Source organism: Berghia stephanieae, chromosome 8 (assembly GCF_034508935.2).
Source record: "Berghia stephanieae isolate SIO BIC M18660-M18661 chromosome 8, UCSD_Bste_1.3, whole genome shotgun sequence".
Lineage (NCBI taxonomy): Eukaryota > Metazoa > Mollusca > Gastropoda > Nudibranchia > Aeolidiidae > Berghia > Berghia stephanieae.
In genome coordinates this window covers 8,559,048-8,575,771 of record NC_088367.1, presented here as the reverse complement: position 1 = coordinate 8,575,771, position 16,724 = coordinate 8,559,048, and the positions used below count along the sequence as shown (strand labels likewise).

Genomic DNA, 16,724 nt, shown 5'->3' with positions numbered 1-16,724 from the left:
TCTCCCTGCCCCTTACCTTTCTGCCGTTATGAAAGGATGTGAGGTACCACTCAAGGACAGCCAGCATTCTTCCTTCTGGATCCTGAATGTCGGGGATCCTAGGGAAAGACAATATAGACATGAACAAAATGTATTTATTTTAATCTTAAAATATAACAAAATAGAAATAAAACATAAAACAAAAACCCTGAGAGCGCCTGCCAAAATTGATGGATATTTTTAGGACGAGTTTCGGAGCCAAAATGTTTAGAATGTTTTTTTTTTTAAGTACAGCTGAAAATATTTTGCTCTTTTGTTAACAACTCAATTCTTTACTCAAGTTATTAAAAAATGTTTTATAAAAAGTTTTCAACTTAAATATCAAATCTAGAGTAAAAATGTAAAGTTTTATGTCAGCCCGTTTAAGGATTGCCTTATTGGTACTCAATTGTGATGTAGAAGAATTGGAATTATGTTAAATGATGATAATGATAACGATGATGATGATGGTGATGGTGATGATGATGATGATGATGATGATGAGGATGCTGATGATGATGATAATGATGATGATGTTGATGATAATTATAGTGATGATGATGATGATAATAATGATGATGATGATGATGTTGATGATAATGATGACAACGGTAATGATTCGTGTAGGTATGTGTAAACGACTGAGTACTTGAGGAAAGCATCTGGGTGAGCCATACAATCAGCAAACATCTCGAGTAGCGAACGTCTCTCTAAGATGAATGTGGGGAGAACGACCTGGGAAACAAGTTGGAAAAAAAACAACTTTATTAATCCAAAACATAAAATGACATTGTTTTGTTTGTTTGTTTGTTGCTTTAGGTCTCTTCCAACACAATTGAGGTTATATGAGACCGCTGAAACAAAAAAACAAGCAATCTAACAAAAATAGTACAAATGTAAATCAAAATCATAACCTAAAGATATCATAAGCTAAACTATAAATAACCAAGAACAAACAGGCAGAAGATTTACAGAAAAAAAAATATCCTCTGTCAAAAATACAATCACAAACCAAAGAAGCAGGATAGGCTAGTAAAGAGAAGAAGAAACGACATCACTATCGGATCGTACACCCATGCGAACATCATAGGTATATGATTCAAGGGTGATGCTCCCATCCAACCACCCGCAAAATGACATTGAGTTTCTCACGGTAAAAGAGAAAGTTATTCAGCAAGGCAGATATTTATACAACTCACAGTAACAATGTATCATGAACTATTGTTTGTTGGTTTTTAAGGGTTTTACGGCGCTTGCATCACATTTAGGTCATATCAGCGCCAGTAAAAAGGAAGAAAATTGGAAAGTGAAATGATTCTAGATGATTAACACTAGCATTCTTGTTTGTCCATGTGTGGACATCATGGCTATTGTTCTGATATCACAAAGAATAATCCACGACAGTAGTATTATATTATACCTTATCTACATCACCAAAGCGTGTAGTCTTCATCTTAAAGTGTTATGATACTGTCATGTTTTGTTTTAAAGGGCTTTACGGTGCTTGCAACACATTAAGGTCATATCAGCACCAGTAAAAAAAAAAGGAAGAAAATGGGATAGTAAAAAGTTCTAGAAATTACAATTAAAGCACCCAAGAAAAGGTAAGCGCTCTCTAGTTTTAGGGAGTGTAATACCTTGGTGAGGTCCATTCCCAATTTGAGTTGAGACAGCAGATGTAAAATGATGGACTTGTGCTCTTCCACGCCTTCCAAATCTTTGTCTTCGTAAACCTCCTCGTCCAGGACCTCTTCCTCTTCTTTGGGAAGGTTGGCTGAACACGAAAATGGAAGATTGGGCTGTTAATAATGCTGATGATGATTGATGATGACGGCTGATAATGACGATGATGATGATGACGATGATAATGATCATCATTTAATGACAACATAAATTTCATACATTCTACTCATAAAATTTCAATGGCCTGTTCTGCTACTCAAAAGCATCCTTTCTATTTTGATGTTTTTGTTTTACAGCGCTTGCGACGCATTAAGGTCATATCAGCACCAGTAAAAATGAAGAAAATGGAAAAGTTGAAAGTTATAGAATTACAAGTAAAGCTCAAAAGAAAAGGTAAGACAAAGGGGAATTGGTTCAAATAGGAAAAGATGTAGATTCCAAGAGCAAACTATCAAAGTACTTAGTTTGAGATCACCTAAAAGTCTCATCCAGACACAAGCACAAGATCCCACTAAGAGGCATACATTCAAATGTTTACAAATCATATGTACAAAATAAAAAATAACAATATACAACAGAGAGATGATTTATAAGGAAAAACATATCATCTCCCAAAACTAACTATACATTTGACTGTTTCCCTCTCAGCAAGAGTATCCGGCCAGTGCCAGGACAAAACCAAGTAATCTCATTCCAAGACAGAGACAGAAAGCATGTTGGAAAACAGATATAAGGGGATAGAAGACACAGTGAGTATGTATCTCCCTGCCCACTATGGGAGGTCGGGAACCCCACCCAGTCATCCTTTCTCCTACCGAGAATGTGTCAAAATAGGGAACGGATGTCGATTCTAAGAGCACACGATCACTGGTCTTAGTTTAATATCACCTAAAAGTCTCATCCAGACACAAACACAGAACAAAGGAAAGGACAAAACCAAGTAATCTCATTCCAAGACAAAGACAAAAAGCCACAGCTGGAAAACAGAAACAAGGGGTATAAAAGACACAAAGAGTGACCTCCATGGCAACTATGGGAGGTCATGAACCCCAGCCAGTATCCATACCTTGGTAGTCTGTATTCCCATCCGTCTCGGTCACACTCAGTCTTGGCTGGTCGTTCGCCCTAATTAAAAAAACAAAAACAAAAACAAACAAAAATAAGCAACATTAAACCAACAAAATGAGTCTTAGAGAGAATATTTAATCTCAAAAAGCTGGACTGTTCCTTGGTGTTTTTGTGTAGTGAAAAATAGACCTTTACCTGTCATCTGCATTTTTTGCAGCCGCAAATATCAAGGCGATCCGCAAATTTTGGCAAATTTTCCAAAATTGACAAATCGTGGCAAATTTTGGGAAAAAAAAAGAAGCGAAAACAAAATAACGAAAAAAAAAGTGTGAAACTTGAGAAATGTTGAAGCTTTGCCTGGGCCCAAACCAAGGGAAGCTACTCTCTACGGATAATGATCCTTTAAAATCTTTGTAACAACGCTTTTGTATAAATTAATAAATGTAGCCTCCTTAATAAATTGTCTTTTATATATTTTTTTTCTGTATCGCGTGTTAATTTTTTACTGAAACGCTTAGTTCTCCTTGGCACATTTTTGGGGAAATTTTGGTCTTTTTGGCAAATTTCTGGGCAAATTTTGGGGGTTTTTTTTTGCAAATTTTGGCAAATTTTAGGTCCCAATTTGGCAAAAAATGCAGATGACAGCTTTACAAACAGGGAACGAACGTGTGATGTTGAAAAACTGGTTCCTATTTCATTTGACGTGTAAACCCACTCACCCAGGGTAACTGAATACATGCCATGTGTAATTCATCTTCTGGTGTCAGAGTGATTGCATCTTATTTTCTAGTCCAAACATATGCTGGTCGTCAATAAAGATCATTTTCTCTCTTTCATGCCCCGTAATCCTAAGAATCTGCCTATATAGATAGTATGCGCTTGGCTAAGAAGCTCATAACATTGCCATCCGGAAGTATAACGGACCAGCACACAAAACTGTGTGTATCCATGAACGTTTATAGTCGGGTTAATACAGTTCAGTGAGCATAACTCACAAACACGGATGGCAAAATATAACAACAAAGGCTTGAGTGACGTCATCTTCGAACTATCTATATCCTGCTACTAAAATAGTTTTGCCACCTCATTGAACATAGAAGTGTGGAGGCCGGGGCTGGGGCCATTCGGGCACCAGGTTGGATCTCCATTTGTCACACATCTGGCTTGCCGGTCAAGTGGCTTGCTTATGCTCAATACCCGGGATGGTCTCGTCGTGACGGTCAACCAGAATTACTCCTTTGCCCCCCCCCCCCCCCCCCCCGATAAGCCTCTTACTTACTTATCCGAACCAGCGACCACCTGAGCTCTAGCCCTTCGGTCTTGTGCCATGACGTAGAAGTTAGACGTCTTTTGTAGTTGTTCCAGGTGACTATAAAGTGTGTTACTGATTTCTTGGATTTGGTGGGAGGAATGTGCATCTCAGGTCTTCAAGATATGCCTCAAGCTCCCCCAGCGTGTGAAGGTCGGAGATCCACGACACCCCAGAGCATCTAGTTGAACGGTGTGTTGTGACGAAGCTTCCGGGTGGGTTTGCAACGGTGCACAAGTGGGTAAAGAATTTGCTGATTGGGTCGATGGTCATAACATGATAGTGTGAGCACCATTCGAAGCACTGCTGATTGGGTCGATCGTCATAACATGGTAGTGTGAGCACCTTAGAAGTAGCTGCCATTCATGGTTCAATATGTAGTCTATTCATTATAAGTACTCTGAAGGATTAGCTACATACACACTTCAAGGATTTTGGAATAGGAAAAGTAATAAATGCCTGTCCTGTTTGGATCCAGACTTTTATTCATTATCTTCTTTACTGGACTCTCTATGCATCCAATAGTCATAAGGTAGCTAGGTCTTATAACTATATAATATCTAACAGAAAGTACTCTGATCATATTGAGAGGAAAGTAAGCAACAGGGAGGGGAATTTGTGATGCCACACCCTTTACTTTTCCTGTTCTCTCTCTCATTCCCTACCTCTCTCTCTCTCTGGGAAAACCCTGACAAGTGTCATCCATAGCAGAAGCCAAAGGCTGGATAATGATTAAATAACGAATGCTGCGTCTCCAGAACCATTCATATTTTCTAGTCAATTGATAACACAAGAATCTGGAATATTCCATGGCAAGCATGACACTTACAGTGGACTCCTTGGGCTGGACTGGGAAGATTGGGTCTTTGGTGGCTACGAAGGTCAAAGGAGAAAGATCAAAGTATTATTATCATCATCATCATCATTGTTAATTATCATCATCATTATCATCATTAATATTGTTATCATCATCATCATTATTATTATTATCATAATAATTATTGTTATTATTATTATCATAATTATTATTATTATTATTATTTTCATCATCATCATCATTATTATTATTAATAGCTTCATTATTATTATTATTATTATTATTATTATTATTATTATTATCATTATTATTATTATTATTATTATTAATATTATTATCATCATTATTATCATAACTATTATCATCATCATCATCAACATCATTATTATTATCATTACCATTTTTATCATCATCATCATCATCATCATCATCATCATCATCATCATCATGACAACTGCCATTACTTTTCATCAATACAAAAGGTACAAGTACAGGGTAAGCAAGACTTTCATACCTCAGCATTCTGTAGCAGGGAGATACAGTCTTGAACACAACGAAGAGTGGCAGCAGATGTGGCCTTCAGCAGTAGAAGTTCCTGAGGACGAAGGATGTAACAAGATAATGAAAATGTCTGATGATGTTTAATGGAGTAACTGTACAGTTAGGTGGTCCAGTGGTGGTAATACTCGCCTTTGGATCAGAAGGTCCAGGGTTCGAATACAGAGCGGTGCAGAGTTGAGTCTTTGGAAAAGGCTCTTTACTCACATTCTCTCACCATACTCAGGTAAATAATGAGTACCTGGCTGTTGATGTTGTCTCTGTATGAACAAAAAAAAATCGCTTACCAGGCGCCATGTCTCGTCCTACACTTTAAATGTTGTTGTTAAACTAGGGACCCTGTTGTAAAGTGGTTTGAGCACAAAATGGGTCACCCCATTGTAAAGCGATTTGAGCACAAAATGGGTCACCCCGTTGTAAAGCGATTTGAGCACAAAATGGGTCACCCCGTTGTAAAGCGGTTTGAGCACAAAATGGGTCACCTCGTTGTAAAGCGGTTTGAGCACAAAATGGGTCACCTCGTTGTAAAGCGGTTTGAGCACAAAATGGGTCAATGTTAAATTACTTTTATACTACAATTTACTAACATTAAACCATTAAAAATCAATTTGTCTAATCAGTCATCCTGTTTACTCGAATAGTTCTCTTCCAACATTTCTTCATGATCTCAATGGTCTAATGTAATACAAGGGAAACAACCCTAGTTAAACCTGTATTTGTATTTGTTTGAGTTATGTCCCCTGTCAACTGGGAAGGAGGATAATTGAAGACAGCAACCAAAATAAAAACCGATGTTCATCTTGATCCTTATCAGACGGTCATTTTAATCCTTACAGTTACAGTTATCTATTCATTAATCTATTCACATTTATTCGTTTCTCTATTTAGCCTTAATTTCTTTTTATATTTATCTCTTGTACAACAGACTTTATATATCATTTCAAGTTCAACATCTATATAGATTGAATATGAAGCCATGCAGGTAAAATGACGAGCACGTAATCAAAATAAATACCTAGATGAATTAATAAATAGATAAATTAATAACAAATAAATACATAAATAATAAATAAATAAATAAATATTTAAATAAATAAATAAATGAATATATTTTTTAAAAAGCAAATTAAAAATTAGACAAATATGTCATTTTTAAAAAGGAAACCAACATAACATTTACACATTTTAATTGTCCCTTACTACTGAGATTAAAATTCTTTAAAAAAATCTATCAGTTCATTTTTTCATCACAAGATCAATTCATTCTTGCATGGAATATCCAAACCAAAAAAATACAAAGTACAGAATGAAACAGTTATAAAACCATTAATCTATACCCATTACTTACTGAGTCTAGTGAGTTAAACCATTAATCTATACCCATTACTTACTGAGTCTAGTGAGTTAAACCATTAATCTATACCCATTACTTACTGAGTCTAGTGAGTTAAACCATTAATCTACCCATTACTTACTGAGTCTAGTGAGTTAAACCATTAATCTATACCCATTACTTACTGAGTCTAGTGAGTTAAACCATTAATCTATACCCATTACTTACTGAGTCTAGTGAGTTGATGTGATCACCGGACGGGGATAAGGTCTAAAGAATAAAAAAAGAAAATAAATGAACAAGAAAAGAAATGAATAGTGAAATAAAAAATTCCAAAGACTTCATCTTCTTCTCACAATGGCTTCTTTTCTTTAAGTAAATTCAACGATTAAAAAAAAAAAGGGAGATATTTACAAATTCTTTTATGTGAGGTGTTCTAGGAAATGTCGCATTTTATAGAAACTGAGTTATTTTTATCAGAAGGTCCTGGGCTTGAGCCTCGCTCAGCGCATAGTTGAGTCCTCGGAAAAGGCTCTTTACTCACATTCTCTCACCACAATCAGGTGTAAAATGACTATCTGGCCGTTAAAAGCATTGTAATACGGCCAAACAGGCATCGTGTCTCATTCTATGTTACGTGTTGTTGTTAGTCAGGGACTCTTTGTAAAGCGCTTTGAGCACGTTTAGTGGATAATGCGCTATATAAAAGCTCAGTATAAAAAAAAAAATATTAAGTTGACAATTCTCACTGAAATTTTGTCTTCCAAGTTCCTGAGGCAGTCTTCAGCATCCAGATGAAATTCCTTGACTTCTTGAAATGTTTCATCTCTCGGGGAACGTTTACTGGGGGTAGTAAGAAATTACATTGTATGGTATGGCTACAAGTGTTGCTAGCATTGGCAGGGCTCAAAGAGAATATTTTAACGAGAATGATGATGATGATGATGATGATGATGATGATGATGAGGAAGAGGAGCAGGAGAAAGAAGAAGAGGAGGAGGAGGAGAAAGAATGGACACTTTACATCATCAACCCAACCTCCAAGGCCAATGATCACAAAGAAGCGAAGAAGAATTTGGCACAAAATCGACACCTTACATTGTCACCCCTGAGACCATGCCTTCCATCACCATGACATGAAGTGAAGAAGAATTTGGCACAAAATCATCGCCTTACACAGAGCTGCCAACCCGTCATATTCCAAAAGTGGAATCAGACCATCAAAAAATAGGAATTTCGTATTATTGGATAATTCCGTATCAAAATGACGACCATCTTTGCCACCAAACACATCAAGACAGTATCAGTCTGGCACAGCTGGCAAAACTACACACCAGGTGTGTCAGGTAATGGTATGGCCAAGGGGTAATGGGATGCAATTAATTTTCCTACTTAGCAATCACTAAAAAAGAAAAACCACCTTTTCACACACACACACACACACACACACACACACACACACACTCCTCCCCCCCCCCCCCTTTCCACTCCCCCTTTTTTTCTTCCATATACCATTATCATCATTTTTGAAAACCAGAAATTTAGAGACAATGGCTGAATAACGGAAAGGGAGAATGAAAATAGGAATGATTCCACCAAAAGTGGAAGGGTTGGCAGGTATGTCTTATATCATCGCCACATTATCCAAATGATCACAAAAAAAGGAAATGAGAATTTAGCACAAAACCATCATCACATCAACCCCACCACAATCACAGGAAATGAAATCGAATTTGGCAAAAAAATTGATCACCATACATCCTCATCACACCTACAAACTAACACCACAACAACCACGATCACCATACATCCTCATCACACCTACAAACTAACACCACAACAACCACGATCAACATAGGAATTGTTCTATAAATACTTACTTGATAGGCAGGCTCTCCATAGATCCTCTGGTCTTTCGACCAGAGTCGTTTCTGCGGTTGGATTGAGAATTGAAAGAGTCTGTCCGCATCAGCTTGGGGGAATGCTGGGGGAACTGGCGAACACGAGGAAAAATTTATATAAAAAAGAGCTTTTATATAGCGATCAATATCCACTAAATGTGCTCAAAGCGCTTTACAAGGTGTCCCTTGTCAACAGCAACATTTAACATGTAGGACAGGACATAACGCATGTTAGGCGATATTACAACTTTTCGGACAAAGACAACGCTGTTAACGGCCAGGTACTCATTTTACACCTGAGTACGGTGAGAAAATGTGAGTAAAGAGCCCTTTCCAAGGACTCAACTATGCGCCGAGCGCGAGGCTCGAACCCAGGACCTTCCGATCCAAAAGTGAGTGTCATACCACTAGACCTCATAGCCGCAGAAATACCATGACAAAACGACAAGTAACGAAAGGGAAACAAGGGGGAGGCAAAGGACGATGTCTAGTGTGTTGCTTTTGATAAAGTTATCTGAGAAATGCTAACCTCATACAAACAATCTTTTATCTTAGAATTCTGTTTTGTGCGGCTATGTGGTCTAGTGGCATGACACTCGCTTTCGGATCGGAAGGTCCTGGGTTCGAGCCTCGCTCGGCACATAGTTGAGTCCTTGGAAAGCTCTTAACTCACATTCTCTCACCGCACTCAGGTGTAAAATGAGTACCTGGCCGTTAACAGAAATTGTCTCTGTCCGAAAAAATTGTAATATCGCCTAACAGGATGTCTCGTCCTACATGTTAAATGTTGTTATTGGTCAGAGACCCCGTCACTCAGGTCTTTGTTATTGTTTTTTGCCATCCATGTTTATGAGCAATTCTCACTAAACTGTAGTATCCAGACTATAAAAGTTCATGATTACACACGAGTTTTGTGTGTTGGTCCATTATACTTCTGGATGGCAATATTGTGAGTTTCTTAGCCAAGTGCATACTATCTACAGGGCTTTTTAAAAAAATTCCCTTTATTCATCCCATAGGGGAAATTTGTCTCTAGGGTCTATTCCAAGGCAAGACTGAAATAACCCAGGCGTTAGCCGCAGTAAAGCGCCGCAAATTGCGCGAGGCAGGGCGAGGTGACTTGCTCAAGGCCACACAGCTCAGCGGCAGGTAATCAAACTCGGTACCGTTCGGGTACGAAGCAAAGACCGTACCACTGAGACAATGTTTGTATAAAGCAGGAATCCCAAAGGACATCTCATCCTTAAATACAAAATTATCATTTCACCATTGCTGATATCATTAATCCTGACTGAATATGCACAGACCTTTTCTCCTAGCATCCTATCCAAAGGATAGCAAGCAATTGATATTGTCTGTTTCACGCTATAGAAACTGGGATAAACTCCGGCTCCATGGGCCGAATGGCCCTGAAGGACTACTTTTTAAAAACTTTTTCTCCTGCTTACTCGATTCTACCATTTCTATTATTTTTTAAGGTTGGCTGAAGAAGGGTTTTGTATCCAGAACATTCCATATTAAGCATTTTGTTCTTTTTCCGAAGCTGTAATATCTACTTTTATGAAATGGTTTTTTGGTTTGTTTTTTTTTCACTCCATACTTGTGGCAGCCTCGTTTTGACAAGAGAATGACATTGTATTGTTTTAGTTCCCCTCACCTGAGTCATGTTGGCCGTGTGGTGTTCTGCTGTTGACCTAATTCTGTCTACCCATAACTGTCGATCCCTGGCATCTGAGGCTGGCAATGTAAACAAATAAATAAATCAATCAATCAATCAATTAATTAATAAATCTATAAATAAATGAATGAATGAATGAATAAATATATAAATGAATGAATGAATAAATAAATATGCAAACAAATGAACAGATAAATAAATATATTAACTCACTCAACCCTAACACCGACTATATCCGTAGTATACCCGGGTTACTTTTACCCCATGCCTATTTATTACGTTTTTCTGAGACAAATTATAGGCGTAGTATCAAAGCTAATGTTTTTATATTTTACATGTGAATGGTAGTTGAATAAAGCTATCTGTGTTTATGCTCATTTTAATACAAAAATAAATAAATAATAGTAGTAATAATAATATATCTTTATTGTCAACAAAATGGAAAATATTTAGATTGCTCAATCAAATATAATAAACATAAATAAAAATGTGAGGATTTTATAATAATAATATGATCCTCATAACAAATTTATTTCTAAATGCACACAGACGTCTTTACAATTTAATACAACAGGGAACATCATGTTTTAATGCATTGAAATTAAGAGACTGATTTCAAATGTATCCACAGTTATGAAGTTACCCAATCAAACGACTGACCGAGTAAGTCAATACCACGATCATGTGACCAACAGTCTTTAATGCATTTTAAGCTTGACTGGTTTATTCCTATTAGAGATTACAAAAGGGGGTTTATAATCACATAATGTAACTTAAAACCTTCATTCAAAGTATTTCACATCTGGGGCTATACGCCGGTATACGATGTTCAAATTTTTGTTCTGAGACAATGCCTATTCATCCAAGTCATTCAGAAATAATGACCAATAACAAACAGGAATATTTTTGTTCATTAATTTCTCAAACTTATATAAAAGTCTTAATAAGTTCATAAACTGAAATAAAGCTCTAATTCGTTCAGTTTGTAAATTTGTAATACGAGTCATTGTCAACTTCCAATAATTGGATTCCTAGTCTTAAGTATTCTAAAAGCAAAAAACAAAACAAAAAAAACCCCATTATTTTCAACCCCAGCTTACCTCTTCATTTGTAAATTTGTAATATGAGTCATCTATCAAGTTACATTAATTGTATTCAAGTCTTAAACTTAAATACTCTAAAAGCCAAAGCCCCCCCCCCCCCCCCACACACACACACACAAAATGTCCAACCCCTGCTTACCTCTCAGTTTGTAAATTTCCCCATTTGCAGCATTGACGATAAAAGTCTGAGAGTCCTCCTCTGACGGGGACACCACGGCAGCCTGGGTAGAGGGAAACGCAAATGCATCAAAAATTAAGTAATTAATGCTAGATGAGTATCAGAAAAGAAAGAAAAAAAACCCATAACATTTATATAAATATCAGAGCTACCAACTGCCAACCATAACATTTATATCAACTGCCAACCATAACATTTATATCAACTGCCAACCATAACATTGACACTAAATCGATATTAACCCTCTCCTTACCACCTGCAGCAAAATAACACATTTATTAAGACACAATATACATTTTTCTTATTCAGATTTATTTTGTACACCACAAACTTTGAAGAATTATCTTTGTTTAATTAATAAGAATATAATAATGTTTTGTAGAGAGCTTGTTTGAGTTTAAATAATCAATTTTTTCTGCTGGGGAAGCCTGGCATTTTGGGAAAATACTGAAAATAATCGGTAAGGAGAGAGTTTTAAAAATCACGATTTTGACTTACCCCTACAAAACTGTTTCCACAACTTGGTGCACATCAATATCCCATGAAATAAAAGTTACTCGTATTTGATTCTTATTGGCAATTGCTTAAAATAAACCTTTGAATTGAATTGGTTGAGATGTTGAAAAGTGAGTTTATAATGGAAATATGAGACTTGAGTTGGTTTTTTTGTTAGCTATTTTTTATATCACGCAATATCCACTAAACGTGCTCAAAGCACTTTACAAGGGATCCATGGCCAACAACAACATTTAACATTTAGTATGGAACATGACGCCTGTTAGGCGATATTACAATTTTTTTCGGACAGACACAACGCTGTTAACGGCCAGGTACTCATTTTGCACCTGAGTATGGTGAGAATGTGAGTAACGAGCCTTCTCCAAGGACGCAACTATGTGCCGAGTGAGGATCGAACCCAGAACAATCCGATCCGAAAGCGAGTGTCATATGACAAGACCACATAGCCACACATGATGTTTGATGTTTCATGGAAGTGAATGGTTTTAGCCATTTGACTGACATACTGTGGACAGACAAGAATTCATTTTAAAATTTGGCTAGAAAACTCGCCCTCCGAATATTGATCTATTTAAATGACCCTCATCTTGACAAAAACTCTCAAACCTGGGACTTTGCGATTTATCTCCGTCCCTTTATGTGTGAGCTATCGGGAAAACCCATTGACGTGTATTATGTAAACAACACTGTTAAGCTGTATGAGCTGGGATGATGAAAAACATTTGTATTACTTTCTTTACATTTTGATTGTCTGACTTTGGCATTTCGAGTTTAAGGAATAAGACATGGCCCTTGAATACAAATAATCAGAACAACTCTCTCCACCCTCGAATACAAATACTCAGAACTGAGTCGACTTCGAGTAACATTCACATTCAGATTCGGATTCAAATTTGAGATTGCACTCGTTCTCTCTCTTCCCTTCCACCCCCCCCCCCCCCCCCCCCTCCAACGAACCTCCAAACTGTTGTCACATCCAAACAAAACCCAATTCTACATTTCCTATCCAATCTACTCACAGCCAGATGAACTGAGCCTCTTGGTCTTTGCTTCTTGTGTTCTTCTTTCTGTCAATATATAAAACATAGGGGGATGGGGGGGGGGGGGGGGGGGGGGGGGGGGGTTGTCAGGGTCGGTCAGTTAAATAATTTTTAAAAATACAGTTTTAAAATCATTTTTCCAAAATTGCCCCTAAAAATATTAGTTTATTAAATAAATAAATGAATGAATAAATAAATAAATAAATATATAAATGGAAAGCAGTATAATTTGATTTCCATATTGTTTCTGGAACTCTTCATCATGTGAAGAGATGTTTCAGTTTAAACATATTCAATTCATTGGGCGAAAACAGAATCATTAGATCGTTTCTTATCTACAAACTTTTTAATCTGTCCCACAAAACATTAATTGGTTTGTTTTAAAACGTGTCACATGACGGATTGAATGAGGTCAAAACAAAACAACAAACAAAAACATGTTGACACCAGTCTGTTCCCAAGTCATTATCTAGTCATATCTTATCACTGGGAAAGTGATCACGACTTCAAGCCAGTTTGTATGTTTTGTTTTTGTTTTTGTTTTTAAGGGTTTTACGGCGCTTGCAACACATTAAGGTCATATCAGCGCCAGTAAAAAGGAAGAAAATGGGATAGTAAAAAGTTCTAGAATTACAATTCAAGCACCCAAGAGACAGTAAGACATAGGGGAACTGGGAACAAATAGGGATCAGATGTAGATTCCAAGAGCTCACCACCAATGCACTTAGTTTGTGATCACCTATAAGTCTCATCCTGACACAAGCACAAAATCCAACAAAGAGGAACACACTCAAATGCTTGCATTATACATTTAAATAACAAATACAATAATACATAACAGAGAGATAATTTACAAGGAAAAAAAGATCATCTCCCAAAACAACTATGCATTTGGCTGTTTCCTTCCCAGCCAGGACTCCGGCCAGGGCCAGGACAAAACCAAGTAATCTCATTCCAAGACAAAGACAGAAAGCACGCCGGAAAATAGATATAGGGGATAGAAGACACAGTATGTACCTTCCTGACCAACAGCAACACTTAACATGTTGGGTGGGACATGATGCCTGATAGGCGATATTACCATTTTTTTCGGACAGAGACAATGCTGTAAAAGGCCAGGTACTCATTTTACACCCGAGTATGGTGAGAGAATGTGAGTAAAGAGTCTTTTCCAAGGACTCAACTATGCACTGAGTGAGGCTCAAACCCAGGACCTTCCGATCCGAAATCGAGTGTCATACCACTAGACCACATAGCCGCACAATATATATCATAATAAGAGTATATAATATATATTATAAGAGTGTCAGTACAAAAAGTACCTTTTAACAGGTGACTGGTACTGTATGAAATGGAAACGTGGTTCCATATGGATTGCTAGGAAAATAAATGAAAAATTGTGACGTCCATAGAGCCTAGTGAATCTGTGATAATACGCAATGTAAATGGAACAACTACAAAAGACGTCTAACTTCTACGTCATGGCACAAGACCAAAGGGCTGGAGCTCAGGTGGTCGCTGGTTCAGATAAGTAAGTTCATATTTTTTTGTTGTTGTTTTGTTGTTGTTTTACCTCAAAGTACTCCAGCATCCCAGAGTCCGGGTCCAGTACCAGCCATCTGTATTGGTAACCCTTGACCACGTTGGTGAATTTCAATATCAAGCCCTCCATTGGTTGTTGTCGGGATCTGATTGGAGATGGATCAAGAGTCAATATTTCATTGAAAAATTGAATCGTTAATGACATGAACATCAAAAAAAAATTTTTTAATAATAATAATAATAATAATAATAATAATAATAATAATAATAATAATAATAATAATAATAATAATAATAGTAATAGTAATAATAATAATAATAATAAATAATAATAATAATAATAATAATAATAATAATAATAATAATAATAATAATAATAGTAAATTATATAAATTCCCTTTATTCATCGCATACGGGAAATTCGTCTTTAGGGTCTTCGAATGAAAGATTGGAATAGCACAGCCAGGAGCAGTTGCAGTGCAGCGTGCAAACTGAGCTAGGGTGAGCTGAATTGTGCAGCAGGTATTCAAACTCGGTACCTTTCGGGTACGCAGCAAAGACCGTACCGCTGAGCCAGAGCTGCCCCTTAAAGCAAAATGACATTACTAAATAAAGTCATGACAAAAAAAAGAAATCTTTACCCAGGCTGTGGCTTTTTAAGAGCTGCAATCTTTGCGTCCTCCTGAGCCTCAAATTCCTGAAAAGGAAAGACAAAAAAAAAGAATAGTCACCGTAAAATAAATAAATACATAAATAAAAATAAGATTCCCTTTATTCATCCCAAAGGGGAAATTTGTCTCTCATGTCTATTCCAAGGGAAGACTGGAATACCCAGGCATCGGCCGCAGTGCAGCACCGAAAATTGGACTGAGAGAGGTGATTCAACTCAGTACCTTTCGGATAAGAAGCAAAGGCCGTACTGCTGAGCCACGCTGTCCCTCTGGGTATCTCTTCTTCAAGATTCCAGACAGATCCTTAATGGACATAGCCTCAAAAAACCCCAAAACAGAACTGAAAGAACTCATGGTTTTTATTTTCAACTGTGCCTTGCATTCTGCTTCTCTGATGGTTCTCTCTAGCCAGTCTATCTGATATGTCTTGAGGCCATAATTTTCTCCTCGGCCTCCCTCCCTCTGCTCCGCTTGCCTTTGCAGCCACCCACCATGCAAAGCTTTTCAATTGAATCATGTCCTTTGATGCAGCACGGATTGATAGTGAGAAAAAAAAGTATAAAAAGAAGAAGTTTCCATATGTGGATGTACGGGTGTATGTGTATAAGCGTGTTAGTGTATATGCTAGTTTATATATGTAGTCTGAGTGATTGTAAAGCGCCATAAAGCACGTCAGTGGATTAACGGGCGCTATATAAGTATATTCATTATATCAAGTTACTAACTGGATACTAGAGACAGACTGACACACTCGAAGTAACGCACACATTCACGGCAAGCAAGCGTCCATAGAGACTGCGCAGCCATTTTCATTCATATAATTATATTATATTATTATATTACAATTTTGAAAATTTTCTTTAGGCCCCATTTTTACTGACTAAACCCCTATTTTTAAAGCAATTGAAATGATATCCATCATTGATACTCATTGATTCAGAGGGGGGGGGATTTACTGAACTTTTACACAAATACATTGACCGATAACTTTTAAGGACTGAACTACAGTAAAAAGACTTTATGTAGTTACTTTTTCCACTTAGCAGGCGATTGGGAAATATACTGAGGGTTTATAGCATAGTGAATTCTGTAAATATACGGGACATTGGTAACCTCTTGTAGCTAACTTGTGGTAACCAGGTCTCTCACTGACAGTAGATTTGATTGGGAGGAAATGTAAGTTTAAAAGGAGGAAATTCCTCCACTGACTCCAAAATCAGGAAATTCCTCGAATCCGAGGAAAACCACCACCACTGTGTGGCTAGAGTCTGATAAAAAAACCCAATTTCTTGGGGGTTGATTGTTT

General features: G+C 37.1%; 1 protein-coding gene across 14 annotated transcripts in view; it reads right to left on the bottom strand.

The window, feature by feature from the left end:
- LOC144978120 (oxysterol-binding protein-related protein 11-like) overlaps positions 1 to 16,724 on the bottom strand; it is a 67,124-nt gene that overhangs the window by 11,108 nt on the left and 39,292 nt on the right. For all 14 annotated transcript variants that reach the window (XM_078923746.1, XM_078923745.1, XM_078923747.1 and 11 more), the window contains 14 exons: positions 15,389 to 15,444; positions 14,779 to 14,893; positions 13,185 to 13,232; positions 11,608 to 11,689; positions 10,345 to 10,424; positions 8,667 to 8,779; positions 7,536 to 7,629; positions 7,015 to 7,056; positions 5,410 to 5,490; positions 4,908 to 4,951; positions 2,768 to 2,826; positions 1,656 to 1,792; positions 668 to 753; positions 17 to 98 (listed from right to left, as the gene is read on the bottom strand). In XM_078923746.1, the coding sequence (XP_078779872.1) occupies positions 17 to 98; positions 668 to 753; positions 1,656 to 1,792; positions 2,768 to 2,826; positions 4,908 to 4,951; positions 5,410 to 5,490; positions 7,015 to 7,056; positions 7,536 to 7,629; positions 8,667 to 8,779; positions 10,345 to 10,424; positions 11,608 to 11,689; positions 13,185 to 13,232; positions 14,779 to 14,893; positions 15,389 to 15,444 (1,119 nt within the window). The remainder of the gene's footprint in view (positions 1 to 16; positions 99 to 667; positions 754 to 1,655; positions 1,793 to 2,767; positions 2,827 to 4,907; positions 4,952 to 5,409; positions 5,491 to 7,014; positions 7,057 to 7,535; positions 7,630 to 8,666; positions 8,780 to 10,344; positions 10,425 to 11,607; positions 11,690 to 13,184; positions 13,233 to 14,778; positions 14,894 to 15,388; positions 15,445 to 16,724) is intronic.